Source organism: Phallusia mammillata, chromosome 4 (genome assembly GCF_965637545.1).
Source record: "Phallusia mammillata chromosome 4, kaPhaMamm4.hap1.1, whole genome shotgun sequence".
Lineage (NCBI taxonomy): Eukaryota > Metazoa > Chordata > Ascidiacea > Phlebobranchia > Ascidiidae > Phallusia > Phallusia mammillata.
In genome coordinates this window covers 21,749,902-21,770,339 of record NC_137255.1, presented here as the reverse complement: position 1 = coordinate 21,770,339, position 20,438 = coordinate 21,749,902, and the positions used below count along the sequence as shown (strand labels likewise).

The window sequence follows — 20,438 nt, the reverse complement described above, 5'->3', positions numbered from 1 at the left end:
CTATGTCCTCTTTTTTAATTTTCCTGTACCGGTATTTGCTAAATATATAAATAATAATCAGGCAAAAGTTTGTTTCAACGAAGTGCAGAGGTGTCTATATGTTGGAAATTTGGAACACTGCGCAGTACTTGTTGCCTGTGCTCTTGCCAACCAGAAACAAACTATCTTACATTCAATACCAACAAGTATATCGGTAATAAAAAATATCTGCAAATCCGAATAAACAAATATCTTAGCCTATATGTTTTTCACCAAATTCTAGCAATGTTAAAAACTCAATTTGCCAGTTAAAAATTTACTATTGTGCAAACCACGATAAACCTCTAGTCTAGAGAATGTAAACCTGTCTAGAATCCGTTTCATATTCGTACCCCCGGGTCAATTGTAGCTTTTCACACCATCACAACGGAGTCGAGATTTCAGTAAATATTAGTGAGTAAAAGCAACGGCACAAACACGAAACTGACTGACACATAAGACAGCAAATATACGAAAAATAGAAACACGGCCTATCACCATACGATAAACACGCGCACTATATGCAGGCATTATTCACATCGGCATGTGGTTTCATATCGAACTTCAGGGAGATTTCAAGGTTGGGAAAAAGGCCCCACTAAAACGGAGAAACAATGGTAAGGTAACACTGATAAAATTGCTCGTGAAATAGATTGCATTTTATGGGCTTGACGAAGGTAACAAGCGGCTTTTCGAGGGACAATTAATGTCCTACATGCCCAAGTGTAATGGCCTTAAACCCCATACACACGTTCAGTATAAAAAAGTTTTTGTAAACGAAAAATGTTTAAGACGTACGCACAGAAAAAAATTGAATCAAGAAAAGGCGATTACTTTGGGTTACCACAAGCACGTTTTTATTTGAAACCATCGTTAGAAAAAGTGTCGTGAAAAACACTTTAAACCATAAAACAGCAAGTGTAATCAAAATATATTCTTTGTTAGTCGTTTCGAAATATAAACAGTTGCATTTTTTATATAGTTGCACAGGTCTGTCAACTATAAAAAGAGCCTCAAACAGCCAAATCTAGTCATTTTCCACTACGCAAAATAGCTCGCACTCAAAAAAACCAACAACCACCCAGTCATCTTTCGTTTCTGAACTAAATGCGCGACCACACAATTATACTCCAAGACAGCTAACCTACTACATCAGGTAAACACAGCAACAGTGAATAGTTACGAGCTAATACTGGGTATTCCCCCGACGATGTCTCCTAGCGACGGTGACGTAACGGACCACGTGACGACAACATTGCACGGTAAAAACATTCGAGGGTTAAGTATCGGAATATGTTTATAGCGGGGTCGGTGTTAAGGTGTTAGAACAGTAACTGTGAACACGTATATTGATGAGTACGGTAGCGTGGTGGTTAAATTAACAAATTAAGAAAAGAAAAGTGGTGTTAGAATACATTTAGAGCTTGCTGGAATGAAATGACACTTTGCCATGTCTGCATTGATATTAAATATAGAACATACAATGCCAAAAGTTTTTCAGTTTCAAAACAACACAAATCCTTTTTAGCCCAAAAAGTTTTCGTTTTTTATGAGACTGTAAAATATTGGTGCAACATTACTTTGCCTAAACATTAAGCATTGGGAATATATGCATGTTTACACTGGGTGGCGTTATAGCTGTTAAAATCGCAACGGTTTTCAGTTTTAAAACAACACCGATTCTGTTTAGTCTTAAAACCACAATCGTCGATTTTGAAGTGTTCTTTTTTATAAGACTTAAAATATAGTTGCATAATTTGGGCCAAAATGTTTGCACTGGGTCATTTTAACGGGGCTTATGATTATGTATTGTTGTCCCAGGGCGAATTCAAGCACTGTAGCTGGACAAATTACATTGGCACTTTGAAGAAGTCGCGTTCAAGCAACGCAGCCGTTATATCAAACAGGCGTAAGCACAACACACGCGGCATAACGAACTCCGCAAGCACGGAAAGATTTTGTAAATGGTGTACGAGGAATATAGAAACGAGAGATGTGGTAGAAAACATAATGCATTTCCATTCAAGTCAAGTCAATTGCGCACCGGAGGAGAAGCACTGTTTTTTTTAGCAAGAAAAAATATTTTGGAAACACTGCTGGGTCCATGTTTTCAGAGAATGCCATTGGTAAGATATTGGAAATTGTCGTAGAGTTTGGTGGTCCACGAACGCATAGATCCCTCCACCATGTTTTCGACTTCTTCGTGAAGTTGGTTTTCGGTAAGTGATAAGTGGAAACGGTCGCGAAGAGCACGAACTGTGCTGACCCCGTGCAAACAGGCAAGCGACGGACCTGCAAAAGTGACAAGTAAACGTATTTACAACGCGATTTGTACGCAGTTTAGGTTTTGGAGGCATAATAACGAATCCTTGTAGCTTACAACTGGTGGAGTGGCAGGTCATCAGTCAAACTTCAGTCGTGGGTTCGAATCCCACGCCATGCGCATCGACATGCATAGGAGACCACCTCCTATAGGTTTGCTAAGTAAACTGTTATATATTTACAACGCGTAAACAGTAAAATTTAGTCTCAAAGGGAGTTAAGCACATTAAATTTGGATATAAAGGTGTTTAAATGTTGTCACAACTAAAACATACAAATTTTAACAAAATCCTATTCGCTGTCGGAAAGTGATGTCTTTTGACGTAGTTTTATTTGAAATAGATAAATGTTCAGTTCTCAACAAGTGCAATTTATTTAACAACTCAATATTAACAACTCAATAATTATGTTTTTACCACACAGGGTAAGGCAATTTGTTGGTAATGTAACGCGTTTGTCAATTAGTGCTGACAAACATCTGTCGAACCACGTGTTTATGTGACACCTGTTAACAGTTTCGCTATCTGACAGATGTTGCATTGCGACTGGAACCAGGAGTTCTTGCCCATTATTCGTTCATGACCATTTTTAACTAATTTGGACAATAGGATAGTTTTACAGTAATTTGACTTTTACACTTCGACAGATCTATGCTGCTTGGACAGTAAATAATAATTCTCTTATGATTAAGCATGATTGTACCAATTAGTAATAGGTCTAGTTCCACTGTTTTCATGCTTTTGTGATCACATAACCTTTGCACCATTTTAATTCTAATTGTACCACGATTTTCTATTCCTGCAACAAACCATTTATTTAGAATCCAACACTTTCTGAAAGCGTAACCTACCAAAACCCTTTACTAAAAATTAGTTTTTAAAGCAATAAACTATATACCAGAATATAAGTATTGCACAAACCTGCAGACATGATATCAACGAGTTGTACAATCCTGTCCATGTGTTTCCTTGCTGAAACCAAACCTTGCAACATCAATATCTTGTAATACTCGAACATGTCACCCTCCAAGCCTCCCATCACCTGTAAGCATAGAGTTTGTAAACTGGAGTTCTAAAGTCAAGTTCACCAGCGAGTCCAACGCATGTTAAAATCGAGTCAAATCAAGTTTTTGACAAAGATCCTTGATTTGCAACTTTATCCCAATTAGTTCAGCTCAGAGATGGAAACTGGATTCGTACCGGAGTTGCGAGTAGAGTAGAGTCATTAACAAATCGAGTATAAATGAAGTCTAACTCGAGTCAATTCTGTAACTCGACCTGTGTCGTTCCCATTACCAGAGGAAAAAAGTTTTCCTATTTACACCTCACATTCCAATTCCAATTTTTTGCCCTTTACATGTGATTAACCGATTGTGTTGAACGAGCTGGTATAAGTTTTCTATTATTTTACGGACAGGCCGTTAATATCAGACTGAACGCTGCTGCCAAAAATATTACAACTCATGAGTCATCCTGACAGCGATTTATTTAGGAAGTATTTAATTCATAATCGGGGGCCCAATACGCTTTAAATTGCTTATAGCACTAAGTATACGCCTAAAAATGTATAGATTTGCGCGCCGGGGTAGTTGATTCGCGCGCCCTCAATATTAACTAAAAGGAGTCAACGCAAAACACACATGTCCGGTCTTGAACAGTTTTATTAATTTAGTATTTACTTACTTCTACAAACTCTTTGGTGAGTTTGAACGGCGAACTTTCAAAACCAAGACTTTTCGGTGAACTTGACAGAATAAAACCGAAGTCGATGTGGATGATGTGACCTGCAGCGTCCAGTAAAATGTTCCCGTTGTGCCTACATATGAAATACGTCAGAAACGATGCATAAACATACAATGTCCCAAATAGATGTAAAAAGCTACGTGGTTTATTTTATTAAGGGAAACATACGCACGTACTGGGATCAGCCCTAAGCTACAATGGGTATGTTCTCCTTAGCTAATCAATGGTCGAACTGGTGATCCCTAGTTCCCTTCTATCAAGCTGACATATGCAGCATAGAAGGAAGGTAACGGTTTTATTAATTCAACTTTCGGTGGGTTTACCACTAAGCCTGTGTAGCTTATGTGCAAGAGCGCGAGTCCCTGAAAAGACTCCGTTTGTGGGTTCAAATCCCACCGCATCAGGCTAGTTATTTTTAGCCTGTGCTAAGTCTGTTGGAACGCTTGGAAGGCCGGCTTAAAGGTGTAGTACGCCTATAATAGGCCTGTCGTACTCTGATTCTTATTTTACATTTCGACACGTAACTATTGTTATCATCAGTGAAAGAAGGCTTTTTAAGGAATATTTGCAAGCCAGAAATATCAAAAAAGATAAATATATCTCTTTTTTCAAGTAATAACTTCTCTCCCCCAACTTGACACAATGAGATACAGTTGATTGTCTTAAAGTCGCTCTCAGTCTCACCTGTCTTTGACTTGCAGAAGATAGCAAATGAGGCTGTAAGCTGCCGAGCTCTCCACAAAGTTTCTCTGAGCCGTAAGAAAACCTTCCGAGTTCGGACCTCCGTATTCCTGATAGAAGTAATTGAGCAACGAGCACTGGCTGTTCTTCTTGATCTGTTGAATAACATAGTACGGTTGTTCTAGTAATCTACTGTGTAAGTTGTTTCATGTTATTCTGTTTTCTTAAGAAAATTTCTAAAAGCTAAGAAAATTGTTCTAGGGTTTATTTATTACATTACTAAACTTAGAAACGCATTGTAAGCAACAAAATCAGTCAGTAACAATAAAAAATACGTAGGTATGTATGTTTCGTCAAAAATTGATTACAGTATCAAATGGTTGTCATCATTTTGTCGTTTGAAGGGCTTGATATTACCCATTTGAAACACGATATATTGATAACATTAAAATCAGACTGTTTTGGACGTGTAATTTACCAACATGTCAGTTTTCTGATAACTGAACGTACTTTAACAAGATTTACATATCATGGGGGGACCCATGATAATGATTTGTTGTATATGTAGCCTAAAACGCCTTATAATCCTACTCTTGCGGCCGAAAAACCGTGAAGCATTGTACTGTAAATGGAGCTAGGTAAAAATACACAAGCAAGGCAAAGGTAGCGTCGAAATATTTTTTGCAATTTTACCTGATGAAGTGACACGGCGTTGACGATTGGTTCAATCAAACCGCTGTCCATGGATGTAACGATGATCTGATACGGTCTCACCCATAAGTTGACTCGTTCCATCTGCCAGATTTGCTGCAGTTGCACCAGAAGCTGATAAGACATGAAATAGCAAAGGTTTAGGTAAAATTAATTGACGATAAAATCATTGGTTAAAAGAGACATAGTTAATTTTAGGAGTAAAAATGTATATTTTGCTCAAAAGGCATCATCAGTTCAAAAAAACGATGTAATTTTGTAAAGATGTGCGCCAAAACAAACAAGCTAAAATAAATAAAAAAAACTTTGGTGTTGCGTACTGAAGTTTATATCTAACTTTTTGGCAACGTAAAGCCCTAATTGATTTATCTTTGGCATATTTTACTCATTTTTAAAATTGACGTTTTTGTTTAGTACATGTTCTTTCTTATGGACTTTGCAAGACGTACAATAAAAACCCCGTTTTAGTATCGATATGATGCACAAACGAAAAGCTAAAGATTTTACACCTGTTTGCAGATAATTAATTAGACAAAAGAATGTCATGTAAAACAGGATTTTCAAGTTTCGCTCCTAAAAACAGTTGTGGTACATGTTAGGTTGCGGTTTGTATGTGTATTTCATAGTGATGGGACGATACCAGGTTTTGAAGCGAGTACCGATAACGAGTACGAGTACCACATGTATATACCTTAGATACCGAGTACCGAGTACTAAAGTACAGTGTTGTACTTAGTTGTATATCACTGGATAATTTATCTGCCATGGTCGGGGTACAGGCGTGCACACACACATGCAGAAAAAAGTAATCTTCATACGATAGCGAGAAAAATACGTAACCTGGCGGAACTTTTTCCCAAATTTGTACTGTCCGAAGCATTGGCACAAAGTTGTCAGTGTTCTTATAGTGTAAATCGGCCTTCGGTACTCGCAAGTTGGTATCGAAAACTGAGACAAAATATTTCGATACCGAGTACGAGTATCGATACCGTTGAAGTCGTTTGATACCATCGATACCGAGTACCGGGTACCCATCACTAGTATTTTATGCCAAATACCAAAGCGGTCGTTTTCTGGGTCGTTTTGGTAGAAAAACTTTTGTGCATTTTTTGCGATTGTTTGGCGTTTTGTTAGGAAAACATGAGGCTAATATTTTTTTTCTATATCTTTCCGTAGTCGCCGTTTTACAACTTACAACAAAATTAAAGTAGTGGGGTATTTACTGTGCAAAAAATAGCTCAAACCAGGTATTTTTACAATATAACGTCAAAACAACAACAACAACAACAACAGTCTATCTGTTTAAAACAAAGCCAATTGGAACAACAAGAAACAATAGTAAAAGTCAACCGAAAGGCTTTTTAAAGAATTGCGCCATGGAAATCTATTTATATACGCGGTTTCCTCGAAACCTGTTCATTCTACCTTGGCCTTAAGGCTTCATTACACAACAAATATCACAACAGATGAACAAAGCGGAACGTTACTTGTTTGTGGGTTGTTGGCGCAGACATAGATCTGCAAAATTGTCACCTTTAAGCCAACACGAGTATAGCAAGGTTGCATTGCGTGCCATAACGATTTGCTATTCGGGAGTTTAAAGTCCACGATACTTGCAAATAATGAGGAACATGTGCAGAGGTTACGCAACTTGATTTAGCGCACGCTGCTCGTATTGAAGTTACGCCATCTATTCCAATTGAGTACGGTTTAAATACAAATTGGAACCAATGCAGCGCCTTCAAGCTTAAGGTTTTCCTTTACAACCCCTTTTACAATTTGTTGATTTTAGGCCTAGATTTTATGTTAGAAGTCTATATTTCGTAAAAAACAAATTGCCTATGTTGGCAGCGCACTTTAAGAAACACTGCAGTATCAAGGAAAATCACGTAGTGCACATGGACTATAGTAAAACCAGGTTGTTAAAGTTGTGTTCATGGTAAAATAATATATAAACGCTATATTTGACAAACGCCACACTAGCACATTACATGTATCTGTGCTTTTTTTGTAATGATTCAAGAGTAATGTATCAAAAAAGTCAGTTGGTGCTTAAACGTATTAATTTAACAACGAGTTTCATTCGACTGTCATTAGCAGTTAGTAAATTCGGTTTCGTTCCGACGAATACAACACGAAATGTCGCAGTGGCTGCAACACCGTTTCCGGTTCGGGCGCTCCAACGTACAAAACGTGCGAGACACAAATAAGTTGATCAAGATAAATGTAAATTCGTCCTGTCATTTGCACAGGTTTAATGGCTGCATTTTAAGTCTGTCAAGTTTTGGCTAGAGACCAACAGGTAGATGATAATTTGGATACAACAGACTCAATGCAGAAAAATAAATAACCATCACAATATAAACAATTCAAATTAGTATTAGTTTAATATTAGCAAAAGTTAATTCCCTACATACTTTTTTGAAGATTTTTAAAATTTTTAAATTAATTCCTTTGAAGAACATACACATCAAAAACTAACATATTCAATAAAAAGGACATCTGTGCCATATGTTTACAATCATTCAATTGAGTTTTCAAAATTTATTTTCAATATCACAAACTGTCACAATTTAATCATGAATTTAGTTGTGTTCACATTTCACTACATAGCCTGGTCAGTGCTACTGTGTTAATAATGTAACAAACCTGATATGCCAGACGTTCCTGTCTGAGATCATCACCACACTTCACAATAGCTGTCAGCAGGTTCCAATTCGGAAGATGACCATAAGGAGAGGACTCACGAATGCGACGAACTTTTTCCTCCCAGGGCTCTTTGAGAGCAGCAGCTGATGGGTCATCAGGATCACGGCGAAATCCAGTCGAGGATTGACCACTAAGTCGTTCCGCTAACCTCCGTCTGTGTGCAATAAATGATGTTTCTTAACTTTTCAGTCCTTTTACTTTTAATTAATCTTTGAGAACTTATAATGTAAAGAAATAAAAATGCTTTCAAGTGGTAGCAGATTTAACATTGAGAAACAAAGTATGAAAAACTTGATTTGCGATTAGTTAAGCTGAGTTTAATACTACTGTTTTATGAGGCCACATAAATTAGTGTTGCAGTTTTATAGTCCAATTACAGTAAATAGAAAAGAATTATTGATTTATATGACTTTACAACATATGTGCATATAAAAGCAAAAAAGAAAGTCCCAGTTTTGATAAAATGCCCATTGATTTCAAATGTGTCACTTTGTAAAAAAAATCCTCTTGATTTAGGCCAGTGGTTACCAACCTTTCTGGTGCTGTGGCCCCTTTATAACATTTGCCAAGTTGCAGTGACCCCAAGTATAAAATTAGTAAACTAAAATTGACTGTATTTTTTTCTCAACAGTAAAGTGGTCTATGAGTTTGTTTTATTGGGGGCTGGTGGTCCTTGGCCTAAAACAAGTTGGGAATCACTGCCTTAGGCAATACCACTTTTAAATACATAGCATATTTAGTTTTGCACTTGACTTACATATTGGAAAAATGACAAGTGCATGATGAAACATTACCTGATATCACCAGCAGCAATGTACACTTCGTGGCTATCAATGCTAACAGCATCGCCACTCACAATACTGTCCAGTGAGAGGACAGACATTCTCGAGAGGGACACAGAATCACTACTGGACTCGGTAATCCCATTAGCTTGTATACTTTGTCCTGAACGACGCAGGCCCTGCTGACCGGGTGACTGCAATGAAACGTGGTAGGTTGTTTAATCAATGACATCATGATGTTTAACAGCTAACACAATCAATGCATTTGTTGATTTAGCCTTGGGTCACCAGCATTATTTTATGTTGTGTCTATATAAGTATGGTAAGTCCTTATCAGGGGCTATAGTGCAGTTTGGCAATATGGTGTGTAAAGTTTCATACAATACAGATTTTTGAGTTGTACAGTTTTAACAAAAATGACATAAAACATTTTTTGTTAAATCTAAATTTTTATCTTATGATACCATGTTAATTAGCTTTTTTCAACCTCCTAAATTTCATCCCAAGTTATAAATGCAACAATAAAACAGTAGTGTTTAAATAAATAAAAATCCTCTCAAACGACTTAAAAAAAACAAGCATACCAATATGATACATGAATCTTGCGCTGCTATGTTATTTTTAAGTTTTTTCAAGTGGCTTGCAGCAATGGTTTGACACAAGAAGATTAACAGATTAAATAGCTCTGTAATTTGTTTGGATTACACTGTATGATGTGCTGACATTTTGTCTTATCACCATTCACAAATCTGCTCATGTACAACCTGAGGCAATGTAGCTGCACTACAGTATTTGACAATAAACTTTGGAGTACAGAACTCATGTGCAACAACAATAAACAGGTGCATCAATGGAATAGATGGTAAAAACTGTGTGAAAAATTTCAAACCATTAAAAAAAAAAAAAAAATAAAGATACATGCAACTACTATAACTGATGATGCTGTAAAGGCGCAATATCTCAAAATCTTAAAGATCAAAGACTTAATTTTTTTCATAAACTTATATCGCAATGTGCTAAAAGATTCTAGTTTTAAGTTAAAAGTATACAATATCAATTTAGCTGAATGTGAATTTTATGATGGTGTTTTAAACCAGAGATAAAACAAAGCTGTAGGTGGTGGCCAGTGGGATGTCATGATATCACCGATGTATGACAGAGCAAATAATCAAATAACTTATTATAATTATTTTCCAAAATAACTGCATTTTATTCACAAACCTTTTGAAACTTTGCTCATTTCAAAGGAATGTTTTTCAGATAAACCAAACAATTCCCTAAAAAGCTCTGAAAAACTTATTTGTACAACTCAGCTTTATGATATAAAGTAAAGGGTAATATTCTTCAAACTGCTGACAAAGAACTCATGGACATAAAAACATAAAGCACTCTACACATAGCAGATTTTAAACAACATGATGTAACAGCAAACCATAAAAAAATCTTACCTCCATTTGTAGATCGTTGATGTCTCCTTGTGACCACTCATCATCCTCCTCTGCTGCCTCATTGGAATCCCGCTCATCATTCACATGTCCAGCTTCAGTGCTGTCAGTTTCCATGTTTTCAAGCACCACAGGATTTATAGCATCAATTTCCATTTTGCCATCTGGAAAAGCACTCTCTCATTTAACACTTGTATTGCAGTCCGATTAAAATGTATAATTTATATGGCAACAGAATTGATATATGGCCCAATTTTATATGACTTTCAATTAAACATGTTTATGCATTATATTTTACACTGAACTCAAGAGATAATAAATAACCAAATTTTGAGAAAAGGGCTTTTAAAGTACACCTCAGTTAATCCTGACATTTTTGACCAAAAAATTTGTCTTAGCTAAAAAGGGTGAAAAATGGGTAAATCCGAAAAAAAGATACAAAGTTTTTTAAAAAACCTTACATTGAACCAAACAACAATGCATGAAACTTCAAGATGCTGTACTTTAGTCAGTACAGCCCTTTTAAAAAAAATACGTTTTGGGGGCCTGTGGGTGAATGGCTGGGTCAATCGGGGTCAAACTTCAGGAGGATCAAATTTGGATTATTAACTAACATCTCTGTAAGTTTGGATAAATTTAAAGCACTCTTTCTTGACCAACGCGTCTCACAAGCCAGCGCTATACAGAAAAAAAATACGGACAAAAACAATATGTGTCCCCTTCGTGGAAGGGGACCCATAATAAATAACCAAATTTTGAGAAAAAGGGCTTTTAAAGTACACCTCAGTTAATCCTGACATTTTTGACCAAAAAATTTGTCCGAATTAGGCGAAACTCCAGATTAACCAAATCCCATCAATGTTTACTTTATATCACATATTCAGAAAACTAATACCGACAAGTATGTAAATTATTGAAAAAAACTGACCAACATGTAAAACATGCTTTTACAAGATTACTTAGATATGGTAAAACAAATGGCTACCAAGTAAGATATATACTGTACCATATAAACTGGCAACCACTTTTTGCAAGTCACCAATAACTCCACTAAATTAGGTGTAACTTTTCAACTTACCAGAGCTGCCACTTTCAGGTTGTCCACTGGCTACAGAACTAACACTCATTTTTCGCATTGGAAAATGTCCATTTGACGCTGATTCATGGATGATAGGAGGGGAAGTGTCAGATTTTAGATCTTCCTCAGACTGAGCGAGGCGCAAGGAACTTTCCAGAAGTTTAGTTGGGACTTCATCATTTTCTTTGTCCTGACATGTGAGAACTTCCAAACATATCAGATATGGAGCCTTCAAAAAATAAAACTGTGTTAAAGCCGTGAGAATCAAAAATTTGTGTTTGTAAACAGTTGTAAAACGCTATTGCAACCTGAAATATGTATTTATTGGTAAGTAGAAACAAAGTTTCTTCTAAGATGGGGTAAGGTTAAAGGTATATCAGCTATTGCTGCCAGGCATAACATCAAGTTTGTAGAGCTCTTCTGGCAAATGTAATTTTATTCCGACGTTTCAACGTATAGGACATTGAAATGTCGGAATAATTACATTACATTTACCAGAAGAGCTCTACAAACTTGATGGGGTAATGTAGTAAGGTAGTTTATTCTAAGATGGGTAAGGTAGCAAAGCATCTTTTGAGGAAATCCTGTTAGCTGACAGGAAATTTTAATTACCAAAATATATTACATCATTACAAATGGTGTGCAGTAGTTATTAGTAACTAAGAGGGTGAGAAAATTACAAGCAAAATCCCCATGTTTCAACCCAAGCTTGTAAACTAAAATATGACTAAACAGAAAGTAGTTCACATAAATGTAAATTAACTTAACAAAATACACTTGTCTCTTGAGACATTGTCATGACTGGTAACGCCCGACAAACCCAAAACCACTCAAAAATCTTTCATAAAAGAGTCACATGCCAAAAAGTAAGGAGAAACACAGCAATATCCACGTTTCAAGTCAATTTAAAATGGGTTTAAATTGTTTAAGTGATAAATTAAGGATAAAGTCATATGACAAATTTAACAACATGCACATGACTTTAAGATGTATAAATCTTTTATGTTTGCTTACCAAGTTTGTTTCAAACAACAGAGTTTGGTTAAACCGTTCTTGTGCACCAGAAATGCTAATGTAACATTTTTGAGGTTGTTTTTTTACAACAAATTATGCATAAGTTGATGAGATACATCCTGTACTTCAATACTTTATTAATGTACATAGAGACAACCTCACATAACTCATGAGGCAAAATAAACATATAACTATGGCACAGAATACACACAGATCTTGTCTGTACACTTGATGTGAAGTATATTGAGTGTTGCCTAGCAAAAACCCAATGGTCTGTGAAGTTAGTGGAAATGGTGGTGTAGCATTATATTTTATTGATGTTCAACCATAAACAACAGCAGTATGTTTTGACTAATTGATAAGTGGATGTTTATAAACGGTTACCCCACATGATGTTGTCTACTTCAAAAAACACGCTCATTAATTATATACATGTTGTAGTTTCCTGATATTAGTTTGGTCTTGCACTAATACATTTTATGTGTAAAAGACAAACCATGAATAGGTAGGCAATTGTTTATGCCAATTTTACAGAGAAAAGAAATATACACATGTATTTGAAATTACTAAATTTGTTTTGCATTGTTACTTTTCGTGTTAGTTTACTATTGCTACACATGTCCAACGTTGGCATTTTACTTAATTTTAGGTACATTGCAAACAATCAGTTTAAGCAAGAAACACCATAATCCCAAAATATTTTTAGTAAAGTTGAATGATAGAGCAACTGGCTAAATTAAGGACAAAAGGTTTTATCTTTGCATTAAAATACTGAAAATCATTCAGTATCAATTAGCCAGAGTGACCAAGCAATTATTCAATTAGAACCCATTTTCTGCCAACTCTTAAAGCTAACAATATCAATTATCAACACATACATAAGCGGTTGGTATTTGATATGGTTCGGCAAGCACATAATTTCTCATTAAGGATTCAAGTCACATGACTCTCATATAAACCACCACAACAGCAGCAAAACGATGATATCATTCTTAAGTCATGTCACAGGTTCAGAAAAGGCCACATCACAGAGCAGGCATGTAATGCATAAGGGAATTGGAATTTACAACCACTACATTCATAACCTGTACTAGAAGCATATTACAAGTTGGGAAATGTGAATGTGGAAATCATTGCAACAATGGCAATAAAACATCAATTTACCAAGATTTGTACTATAAGCATTGGATAAATTAAACCATTTGAAACAACATGGAAAAGTAGAACTTGGACTCATGATCAGTTTCACAGCATTTATCAGACAAATTTTGGGTACCTTTACTATGATATAAAAGGTGTAAATGTTGGTGTAAAAACAAATGCAACCTACTTTGTCTTTGGAGTTGAGTACAACCCCTGCAGAAGGAGGTAATCTGACAATATGATGGTGGGAATCACCAAAGGGAAGCCACACTCTTGCTGGGAGGTTGAGATTTAACAGTTGGAGTTCAGCAACCAGCCTATTAATTAGAAATTTTATTGTAAGCTTTTCTGAATTTGCCCACCAAAGTCATGGCCATTCAATATCAAGACAATGTGGCACCATCTCTGTTCATTATATATATATTACAAATTAGAATGTATTGCATTATGAATTGTGTTTGTATGCACAAAATTGCACACTGAAAGAAATTTCTTAGTGCTTTGAGTACGACTGAGAGCACTTAGAACATGAGCTCATTCATTCACTTTACAATGTGATTGGCAATGGTGCTTGTGCGATACTTGCAGCAGACTTAGAATGAAAAAAACACCCTTGTAGGAGTCAAGTTGTATTGAACTGTACTTATGTTCAGACCTGCACAACTTACTTATTGAACTTCCAAAACAACCCAATGTGGCTTACTGTCATGCATTTAGGGAAAAATACTATGTTTTGTACATTATGTACCATCCAGCTGGCAATTGCCATATGAGTAAGACAGGAAATTAATTGTCATTTCCATTTCCATTTCCAGGACTTTTTCTCTGGATAAATATTCCAACACATTTAGGTGTTTTAATACAGGGTGTTGCATATAATGCATGCCAGATAATAAAATCAGGTATTATGTGACAGTTGATAAATAAGCTTAAAATCTGACACATCTTTGCTAACTATCATTCAAATTATTTACAAATTCATATGCAATGTCTTACTCAAGAGAATTGACTTGAATATTGGAAATTGATTAGATTATAGCACCTGTCATAAACACATGGTGTTCAAATCGAACTGATTAGCAGCAATTGGGAACTACCAAAAACATCTGCTTAGATCGGGAATTCATATTAAATTTTTTAATGGTGTGTGGTCACCTTTTCTAGATTACACCGTTTTTGAATCTTTATGTGCCACAAATCAATATTCCTATATAGTTATTTTAAGTCAATCATTGTAAACATCCCAGCACCTTCAATACAATCTTTTAAACCAGAGTGTTGACAGGTGTAACAATTCCAAAGAAATAGATAGAAGGTAAATGTAACCTGATTTTATTCAACAACACTGAATATACATGGGGTAGATTAGTCGCTGGGGTTGGAACTAGTTATAGAGTAGCAATTTATACTTAACCCCTATAATTGGTTTGGCCTTGTTTTTAACAGAGGTCTGTTTACACTGCATTTATCAGAACAACACAATGCTATCCTTGTTTGTATGTCCATTTAATGCATGAGTGGTCAAGTGGGTCAAGGATTTACCAACAGTCACCAACAATGTGCTAAGCTAAGTGGACATTCCTGCCTGTGGTAAGGCTACTGGCCACTTAAAATATGACAGGCAATAGTGCCATAAAGCATGCTCAAACAAAAACTTTGGCTGTCAATTCTTTTTAGTTGCACAAAGAAATGACTAATCAAATTTCAAAAGCAAAAATGAGGCTAGATGCATTTTTTTTGTTTAAAGCAGCCTACTTTAATTTTTTGTACCATTATGCCAAAGTAAAAACCAAAAATTTTGCAGGAAATGTTTTCGATTTGTACAAGTTCATAGGCTAGGTCATAATAGGCTGAAATTAGTGCCTATATAAATATTACCATAGCTAAAAATATTTTAACATGCTGACTGCATGAATGCAGTCATGTCTATGATACACCATCCTTGTTTAGACAACACCATAAACACATGGTATGAAAAAACATGTAACAGGCTTGTCCAAATTAACACTGTGGTGATTAAACAAACCATTAGTGGGCCATTACCGGTGGGTTTTGGCATCCTTTGTTGGTTGGGTAGTGAGCCGCTTGCCGATTTGCATGAGGACTTTAATAAATTCTCTTTCTGGTACCAACTTCTCAGCGACAGTAGCTTCACATGGACATTCAAAGGCATGACCAGTGGATAAATCCCATTCACTACCAGCTTTGTGTTTGTGGTTCATGTCTGTGCCATTGTTGCCTGAACACAAAAACAAATTGACTCTCTTTTTATGCCATAGCAGTTATATATAAAGGATGTCCTGGCACAAACTTAAGCAAATGTACAGTCCACTATAATGTGGAAGTATATGGTCAAAAAACCATTGTATAAATCAAAAATTGTATGTGTGTATTATCAGTTGCATATATATATATCGAGTAAACTAACAAACAGATGAAATGATGTCTGCAAATAAGTTTAACTGCATGACATTTTTGGGTTAATTTGAAATTGTGAGTGAAAAAAAATATCAATTGATCACAAAGGTATCAATTTCACCACACAGTAAAGTCAGGATGCTATACTAAGCCGTAAATGGAAATAAAAACACAGCTACCTGACATAGCATCAGACTTTGATCGCTTGTGTCCCAGTTTCCTTTTGTGCCGATATGCTTCATCGGCTGCGCTTGCTGTCCGACTTAACGATGGAGAACTGGTCCGGTTTGTGGTGGCACTCACAGCATAGTGGGCCCGATCTCGCTTTCTGTCAGATTCCGCATTAGGGTTGTGCAGCTCCCCACTTAGTATTAAATTTCTTAGTTTCTGGGCACGTGTCATCCGCTTTGACAGTTTGTTCGATGAGTAGGCATATCCGCCAAGAAGCCACGCACAGTTCAATGAAAAATCAATGCTCTCTTTGCATCTGTTGAACAAAAATGTTACTTTTACCTCATACAAATCTAACATTATAATCACTGTGTACTTAAGCAGTGGATTAAACATAATGCATCTTTTAACAGATAATAGCACAAATAAACATTCTATGCACATTCAAACAAATATTACTGCATTGTGATGAAATAAAATTGTTACTATGATCTTCATAGGTTTTATATCAAAACAAACTCTATACTTAAATGACGAATATAGCAACCCAGATGGACATAAAAAGCGACATGCTTTATTATTCAAAAGTTTTAGCAAATGCTCATGCCATTATTACTGATATGAGGGGTCTCATTTGTGCTGTTATATTCGTTATAATTATGAACAGATCTGGCTATAGTGTTCCAAACTTAACAGTATTGCAGTAAAATTGATACCCACCGTTTAATAATGTAGGGATGAATGGCTTCTCTCATATCGTGGTCCATATGAATGTACATTACAAGTAGTTCTGGCAAGTAGAAATCAACTTCGTGTTTTGGAAACATAAAGAGCTTGTTGCCTAAATAGGCCATTACTCCAGGTTCTTTCGAATGGAACAAGTACTGGAGGGCAATCGGCATATCAAACACCTGAAATAATCAAATGCTATTCTTCATACTAGCTTTGTTAAGTAAATTACAAGTTATGAATTAACACACGATTTCAATATTTATTCAAGATATTTTTATAGAACTTCTTATATTCAACTTTTGGGTTACATTTTTAATAGCACTACCTGTGATTCAAACAACCTAAGCAACCAAGACTTTTTATGTACAGCTGTCTGTTCAAGCACGTTTAAATCTGGTATGGTTGACAAATCAGTGACTGGCATAGTTTTTGCTGGAGTCTTTATTGTTTTCTTTGTAGCATATGCAGGTTTGTCTGTGCTGTCATTCCCCGCAATGTTATTGCTGGAATGAAAAGGTGAGGTAGATTTTGGAGATAACGAGCTGGCATTCGATGAACTGCCACTGCCCTTAAGTCTATCTTTCTTCTTATTCTTAGAAGAAAATAAATCCAGAGTTAAATTAAGTTTTCTGGGATCGAGTTTGCGCAAAGCCCGACCTGGAGCGCTCGGCACATTTGTAGCCTTTTCAACAATTACAACTTCATGTTCCTGAATTACAATGTCCGCACCATTTGTCTCAGAACAGGTACATTCTGTTGGAATTTTTTCTGGTCTTGGCGTAGGTGCATCGTCTTCACATTCAAATGCCAAATTTGTCTCACCACCTTCTTTAGTCTGCTCCACAAACGAATCATCAAAATCATTTGGAACTGAATTCAAGTCTGTCAGTGTATCATCCAAACACTCTAGATCCCCATTGTGTTGCATAGGCTTGTCAACTTGAGGAGGAAATCCATTTTCTTTCACCACTACCTTGGCTTTTGGTTGGTCGATTACAGGGGTATTATCTTCTTGGTATATTTTCAAGGCCTTCGGCGATTTAACAAAGAACTTTGGATCAGTGATTGTTTCTTCAGTGGTGATTGAATCCAAGGCAGAGAGCAGCTTGTATTGGTCTTCAGCTTTGCCACTCTCATACCCTTCATGATTCATAATGGTGTTTAACCTGTTATAAACCACAAGTGGTTAGGTATGTGTTTTCAATACAGTAACTTTTAGTATCATAACGAAATATAAACATGCAAAAAAGGTCACACAACATTGTTACATTCAATACTTTCAAAGTTTTTTTAAAGTGAATCAGGGGCATTACTAAAACAGGAAAGAGTGCGTCCCAAACTTTTTAACTACAAATTTAGAGATGTACAAAAAAACAACTAACAAATAACAATATCATAGCATACGATGTACTATAACACAGATATCATTGAGATTTAACTACATTTAAAGGCATTTCATTCCCATGACAGCTGGCAGAAATTCTAAACTCCCTAATGATTCCTGATCATTTGCTATTGTGTGAGTAACTGGTCAACTATTACTGCAACACTGAAGTGACTGAAGCGAAACGAAAGTAAAAAAAATCGGTCAACTTTGCGGCTTCCTTCTACTTTTTCTTCAACTTGTCGCCGTTCCCATTATGATTTCTGTTGAAAGAAAAAACATATGCTGCCTGTGATTTTGTGAGGAACATATTATTTAAGTTAATTGTACAGGATTTTTAAAAACATTTTAAATTGTTTAGGCGTTTAAACTAAGGTGCACCTCAGGTGCTCAGGTTTGACATAAATTTTACATAATACATCATACTTATGTTTGTTTCATAGTTTATTGAACAACAAAGCGCAATTTATTAAAGATATTTTTGTGAATTACGTTTTTGTGAAACGAAACTAACACTAAGCAATTTTAAGTCTTGAATTCAATTTTCGGCTCGCCGATAAAGATACGGCATTTCAATTCCTTCTCAAAATTAATTTCACTACGATCGGTGTACAATGGCGCTTTTGGGCGTTAGATAAATGTGGAGAGAGAGACTGAAAGTGTGTGAATTTGTGTCGGCCCTCGATGAAACGTCCTGCGTTTACTTGATTGTGCGGACTGCGGGCTATAATGTGTAAAATGATACGATGTGTTTGTTTTTAGTTGGGCTGTTATTTTCTGTTAAGATATTGAAATAGTTAGTAACAAAAAACAAAGTATGTAGCGTTGACTGTTAAAGATTTTGTGGCGTTAACAATTGTCAAACTAAAGCCTAATGATAAAACAAACTCGAAATTAAAGGATATGGTATAAAACGTTTTAAAACCTAGTGGCATCGTGAGTGATTGTTTCTTTTTACTGCATCAGCAATAACATAACGTGAGGTTTTAGGTACATGTAGAGATCAACATTACCTGCTGTAAATATGATAACATTTCAGATTTTATCAGATCTTTACAATATTGACCCGACTGACTGAATAAACATAGAGCAGTGTATCCCATCCCAACCTATGTAAGCATTTGAATTTTCATACTGGAATCTTTACTTTACAGTATTAAGCAGAATAGATTGATTTGAAACTATAACAGCGTTTTGTTCTATTATACCATTTTCTAATTCTATAGTGGTAACTGATAGAGAGCTGAAACAAAAATGTTATTTGTAAGTATATGTAAGAGACTAGTGATGGGACCCTGTATGGATAGTATGGCAGCTGCACACCCGAGACTATTTTTTTTCAAGTTTGATTGCACACTTGAGATTTTTTAGGTTCGTAACACCTGGTGTGTTTGTTTTGTACAAAAAAAATTTCGCCTTCGAAATTTTCGTTTTACATTAGTTAACCAGTGGCGCAATTGCTTTTGACAGTTATTTTGAGATTTGGTTAAAAAATTGTAAATCGCTTAACTTTTTCTTGATGTGGTGCACACTTAACTGGTTCGTGCACACTTGCACACCTGAAAATTCTTCGTGCACACCCGAGATCTCGGCGAAATGTGCCATAAAATCCAATGTTGGATGGGACGATACCAGGTTTTGAAGCGAGTACCACATGTATATACCTTCGATACCGAGTACGATTACCGAGTACTCAAGTGTAGTGTTGTACTTAGTTGTATATCACTGGCTAATTTATCTGCCATGGTCGGAGTACAGGTGTGAACACACACATGCCGAAAAATGTAATCTCCAAGTGATAGCGAAAAAGATATACGTAAACTGGCGGAACTTTTTTTCCAATTTTGTGCTATCCGAAGCAAATATTGACATAAAGTTGCCTGTATTCTTATGGTGTAAATCTTCTTTCGGTACTCGCATGTCAGTATCGAAAACTGAGACAAGATATTTCAATACCGAGTACGAGTATCGATACCACTGAAATCGTTCGATACCGAGTACCGGGTACCCGTCCCATCACTACAAGATACTAACAAAAAAGTTGGAATAGCGAACTTGAAGCCTATGTTGTGAACAAATAAATAAGGT

The 20,438-nt window shown here is 36.0% G+C and overlaps 1 protein-coding gene across 1 annotated transcript; it reads right to left on the bottom strand.

Annotated features, from left to right (window-relative positions):
• Positions 1 to 411: 411 nt before the first annotated feature.
• On the bottom strand, positions 412 to 18,156 carry LOC145223035 (phosphatidylinositol 4-kinase beta-like). Its single transcript, XM_080089328.1, has 14 exons — positions 17,292 to 18,156; positions 16,955 to 17,145; positions 16,243 to 16,550; positions 15,689 to 15,884; positions 13,833 to 13,962; positions 11,489 to 11,717; positions 10,414 to 10,574; positions 8,978 to 9,159; positions 8,124 to 8,337; positions 5,457 to 5,588; positions 4,767 to 4,918; positions 4,023 to 4,155; positions 3,261 to 3,381; positions 412 to 2,310 (listed from the first exon to the last, which is right to left on the bottom strand). Exons 1-14 carry the CDS (start codon positions 18,117 to 18,119, stop codon positions 2,129 to 2,131), a joined length of 3,159 nt encoding a protein of 1,052 aa, XP_079945454.1. The 5' UTR covers positions 18,120 to 18,156; the 3' UTR covers positions 412 to 2,128.
• Between the last annotated feature and the right edge of the window lie 2,282 nt (positions 18,157 to 20,438).